Genomic DNA, 5476 nt, shown 5'->3' on the forward strand with positions numbered 1-5476 from the left:
TCAAGGAATGACCGTAATGAAGTCCACGTGTCTAAACCGATGTCAGTCTAGCCTAACTTATGTAAACCCCAGCAATACCACATCCAGTTACAATGCTCGATAATGAATCGATAATTGAGAGAGGAGGGAGTGGGATACAGATTGGAGTCATTAGTGTTAGTCAGGCTGCACTAAAGGCCCTGGAGAACGCAAAGCTAATCTCGAAGATTGTTCAACAATGTATGAGGAAGCATAATTCTGTTCATTCAAGACAGAATAAGCTTGTACCTATTCACTATCACACTGAGCCATTTCTCGGTGAGTGTCCTAGTCGAATTTTGGTCTCCGATGTCATGAGAATGAGCGAATTTTGTTCCCTTTCAGATATCTTCTGATTTGCCAAAGAATCTGGAAGATTCTCAATGGACTAGCTGCCTCTGTCTCTATTCTATCTTATCTCCTCCTCTATCACTTTTCTACTTTCCTCCTTGACTACCAGTGCTATTCCATCGGTGCTTCTTGGTTCGACTTATTCAAATTTCAATACCGTGCTTGTGTGCATCTTGCAAACATCTTAAACATTGCACTCCGGGAGGACGAATTATGTCTCGCTTGTAGTAGCAATAAGTATAGATATTTTTAAACACCCCTTTCATTTCGATAAAATTATAACAATTCCTTTGTCCTTGGTTGTAAAAACGTGATTTTAAACGGTTTGCGGAACCGGCTCGTCCCTCTCGTATCTGGTTATTCTATTATAACTCGCCGTGGGTTTTTACTATCCTCTTTACTTTTTCGTTGAAACTTAAACATTTAATGGGTAAAATGCAAGTAGGTACTTATTTCAGTTCAAAAATATTTTCAGCAAATTTTATTTCTTTTTAACCCAAACAGTTCCCAATTGTGCTAGTTACTCAATTCGTTACTCGATGTACGCGAATAACAAATACTCGTAGTAATAGAATTACGCTGGTAAAGATATTATATTTACATTCAAAGTCAATATTTTGATTTACAATTTTCTTCTGTAAGTTTTAATTCATTTCATATCTGCTATAGTCTGCATCTGAATAAGGGTCTAATGAATGTCTAGCAAAGTTTAATGAATTTCGGGCAGAGTATAATGAACCTGAATCAGAGCCAAATGAGCCTGAATCAGAGCCTAATGAATCTGAATAAGAGTCTAACGAATCTGAATAAGAGTCTAATGAATCTCTAGCAAAGTTTAATGAATTTCTAACAGAGTTTAATGAATCTCTAGCAGAGTCTAATGAATATGAATCAGAGCCAAATGAATCTGAATAAGAGTCCAATGAATCTCTAGCAAAGTTCAATGAATTTCTGCCAGAGTATAATGAATCTGAATTAGATTCTAATGAAGCTGAATAAGAGTCTAATAAATCTGAATAGGGGTCTAATGAATCTCTACCAAAGTTTAATGCATTTCTAACAGCGCGTAATGAATTTCTAGCAGAGTTTAATGAATCTCTAGTAGAGTCTAATGAATATGAATCAGAGCCAAATGAATCTGAATAAGAGTCCAATGAATCTCTAGCAAAGTTCAATGAATTTCTGCCAGAGTATAATGAATCTGAATTAAATTCTAATGAAGCTGAATAAGAGTCTAACAAATCTGAATAGGGGTCTAATGAATCTCTACCAAAGTTTAATGAATCTCTAACAGCGTGTAATGAATTTGTAGCAGAGTTTAATGAATCTCTAGCAGAGTCTAATGAATATGAATCAGAGCCAAATGAGTCTGAATAAGAGTCCAATGAATCTCTAGCAAAGTTTAATGAATTTCTACCAGAGTATAATGAATCTAAATTAGGTTCTAATGAAGCTGAATAAGAGTCTAACAAATCTGAATAAGAGTCTAACAAATCTGAGTAAGAGTCTACTGAATGTCTAACAGAGTTTAATGAATATCCTGCCGAGTCTAATGAATATGAATTAGAGTCTAACGAATCTGAATAAAAGTCTAACGAATCTAAATAAGAGTTTAATGAATCTCTAGCAAAGTTTAATGAATTTCTAGCAGAGTCTAATGAATATGAATCAGAGTCTAACGAATCTGAATAAGAGCCGAATGAATCTGAATAAGAGTCTAACGTATCTAAGTAAGAGTTTAATGAATATCTAGCAAAGTTTAATGAATTTTTAGCAGCATCTAATGAATATTCAGCAGAGTGTAATGCGCCTACAGCAGAGTATAATGAACCTATAATAGAGTCTGATGGATCTCCAGTACAGTTTAATGTATCTTCTGCAGAGTCTAATGCATCTTCAGCAGGGTTTAGTGGATCTCCAGCAGCGCCTAATGCATCTTCGGCAGAGTCTAATGAATCTCCGGGAGAGTCTAATGAATCTCCAGCTGGGCCTAATGAATCTTCAGCAGAGCCTAATGGATCTCCAGCAACATCTAAGGTATCTGCAGCAGCTTCTACTGAATCTTTAGCAGAGCCTAATGAACCTCCATTAGAATTTAATGGATCTCCAGTAGAGCCTAATGCATCTTCAGCAGAGTCTAATGAATTTCCAGCAGCGTCTAAGGAATCTCCAGCAGGGTTTAGTGGATCTCCAGAAGCGTCTACTGAATCTCCAGCAGCGTCCAATGAATCTTCTGCAGAGTCTAATGAATCTCTAGCTGGGCCTAATGAATCTCCAGCAGAGCCTAATGCATCTTCAGTAGGGTCTAATGAATCTCCAGCAGAGCCCAATGGATCTCCAGCAACATCTAAGGTATCTCCAGCAGCTTCTACTGAATCTTTAGCAGAGCCTAATGAACCTCCATTAGAATTTAATGGATCTCCAGTAGAGCCTAATGCATCTTCAGCAGAGTCTAATGAATTTCCAGCAGCGTCTAAGGAATCTCCAGCAGGGTTTAGTGGATCTCCAGAAGCGTCTACTGAATCTCCAGCAGCGTCCAATGAATCTTCTGCAGAGTCTAATGAATCTCTAGCTGGGCCTAATGAATCTCCAGCAGAGCCTAATGCATCTTCAGTAGGGTCTAATGAATCTCCAGCAGAGCCCAATGGATCTCCAGCAACATCTAAGGTATCTCCAGCAGCTTCTACTGAATCTTTAGCAGAGCCTAATGAACCTCCATTAGAATTTAATGGATCTCCAGTAGAGCCTAATGCATCTTCAGCAGAGTCTAATGAATTTCCAGCAGCGTCTAAGGAATCTCCAGCAGGGTTTAGTGGATCTCCAGAAGCGTCTACTGAATCTCCAACAGCGTCCAATGAATCTTCTGCAGAGTCTAATGAATCTCTAGCTGGGCCTAATGAATCTCCGGGAGAGCCTAATGCATCTTCAGTACCATCTAATGAATCTCCAGCAGAGCCCAATGGATCTCCAGCAGCATCTAAGGAATCTCCAGCAGCTTCTACTGAATCTTTAGCAGAGCCTAATGAACCTCCATTAGAATTTAATGGATCTCCAGCAGAGCCTAATGCATCTTCAGCAGAGTCTAATGAATTTCCAGCAGCGTCTAAGGAATCTCCAGCAGGGTTTAGTGGATCTCCAGAAGCGTCTACTGAATCTCCAGCAGCGTCCAATGAATCTTCTGCAGAGTCTAATGAATCTCTAGCTGGGCCTAATGAATCTCCAGCAGAGCTTAATGTATCTTCAGTAGGGTCTAATGAATCTCCAGCAGAGCCCAATGGATCTCCAGCAGCATCTAAGGAATCTCCAGCAGCTTCTACTGAATCTTTACCAGAGCCTAATGAACCTCCATTAGAATTTAATGGATCTCCAGCAGAGCCTAATGCATCTTCAGCAGAGTCTAATAAATCTCCAGCAGAGTCCAATGAATCTTCAGTAGAATTTAATGAATCTCCAGCAGAATTTAATGAATTTCCAGCAGCGTCTAAAGAAATTCCAGCAGCGTCCAGTGAATCTATAGTAGAATTTATTGAATCCCCAGCAGGGTCTAATGAATCTCCAGCTTCGTTCAAGGAATCTTCACCAGATTTTAATGAGTTTCCAGCAGCGTTTAATGAATCTTTAGCAGAGTCTAATGGATCTGTAGTAGAATTTATTGAATCCCCAGCAGCGTCCAATGAATCTCCAGCTGCGTTCAAGGAATCTTCATCAGATTTTAATGAGTTTCCAGCAGCGTTTAATGAATCTTTAGCAGAGTCTAATGGATCGGTAGTAGAATTTATTGAATCTTCAGCAGGGCTTAATGAATCTCCAGCTGCGTCTAATGAATCTTTAGCAGAGTCTAATGGACTTCCACCAAAATTTAATGATCCTGCAACAGAATCTGATGAACCTCCAGCAGCATCTAATGGGTCTCCAACCGAGCCTATTGCATCTTTAGCAGAGTCTAATGAACCTCCATTAGAATTTAATGGATCTCCAGCAGCATCTAAGGAATCTGTAGTAGAATTTAATGAATCTCCATCTGCGTCTAATGAATGTTCACCAGAATTTAGTGAATTTCCGGCAGCGTCTAATGAATCTTTAGCAGAGTCTAATGGAACTGTAGTAGAATTTATTGAATCTCCAGCAGGGTCTAATGAATCTCCAGCTGCGTTCAAGGAATCTTCACCAGATTTTAATGAGTTTCCAGCATCTAAGGAATCTCCAGCAGCTTCTACTGAATCTTTAGCAGAGCCTAATGAACCTCCATTAGAATTTAATGGATCTCCAGCAGCGTCGAATGAATCTGTAGTAGAATTTAATGAATCTCCAGCTGCGTCTAATGAATGTTCACCAGAATTTAGTGAATTTCCGGCAGCGTCTAATGAATCTTTAGCAGAGTCTAATGGAACTGTAGTAGAATTTATTGAATCTCCAGCAGGGCTTAATGAATCTCCAGCTGCGTCTAATGAATCTTTAGCAGGGTCTAATGGATTTCCACCAAAATTTAATGATCCTGCAACAGAATCTGATGAACCTCCAGCAGCATCTAATGCGTCTCCAGCAGAGCCTATTGCATCTTTAGCAGAGTCTAATGAATCTGTAGTAGAATTCAATGAATCTCCAACAGCTTTTAATGAATCTTTATCAGAGTCGAACGAATTTCTTGAGAAATATTCAGGAGACCCTATTGAATATACAGCATTTCCATGGGCGCTTGGCCATTCGCTGATGAGTCCGATTACTGTAAATGGAAATTATTTATAATTTCAACCAATTTCTTAATGATTGTTTAAATCGACACTTTACCACTAATCAGCACAAAGAAGCAAACAAATTTCTTTAACATTTTGTTAACACAATTTCTAACACACGATTTAGGACTGTCTGACGAAGCTTTCACAGTAAGGGGTTTTTATAGCAAACACAGTAGTCAAAAGATACTGAAGTTTTTTATCATACAATCACGCGGAACGAATTTGAGGCGTGCAGTGGAACACAGGCTTACATATAAATAGGTAGAAATAATAGTACCGTTACTATCAGCAATTAATTTATAATATTATTTCTACATATGAACTCACATTCATCCGTGTACCACTCTTTTCTGTCTAGCCAATAAACTTTC

At 38.7% G+C, this 5476-nt stretch overlaps 1 protein-coding gene across 1 annotated transcript; it reads right to left on the reverse strand.

The window, feature by feature from the left end:
• Nucleotides 1–872: 872 nt before the first annotated feature.
• Nucleotides 873–5225, reverse strand: LOC129239275 (tRNA nuclease CdiA-like). The gene is made up of 2 exons (XM_054874663.1): nt 5158–5225; nt 873–5092 (listed from the first exon to the last, which is right to left on the reverse strand). Exons 1-2 carry the CDS (start codon nt 5195–5197, stop codon nt 1014–1016), a joined length of 4119 nt encoding a protein of 1372 aa, XP_054730638.1. The 5' UTR covers nt 5198–5225; the 3' UTR covers nt 873–1013.
• Between the last annotated feature and the right edge of the window lie 251 nt (nt 5226–5476).

This window comes from Anastrepha obliqua, chromosome 2 (genome assembly GCF_027943255.1).
Source record: "Anastrepha obliqua isolate idAnaObli1 chromosome 2, idAnaObli1_1.0, whole genome shotgun sequence".
NCBI lineage: Eukaryota > Metazoa > Arthropoda > Insecta > Diptera > Tephritidae > Anastrepha > Anastrepha obliqua.

Bases quoted from the DNA above. Each gene is read 5' to 3' on its own strand.
- LOC129239275 (XM_054874663.1), bottom strand. From the start codon at position 5,197: ATGTTAAAGAAATTTGTTTGCTTCTTTGTGCTGATTAGTG. The intron at 5,093-5,157 runs GTAAAGTGTCGA...TTCCATTTACAG, and splicing joins CTTCTTTGTGCTGATTAGTG to TAATCGGACTCATCAGCGAA.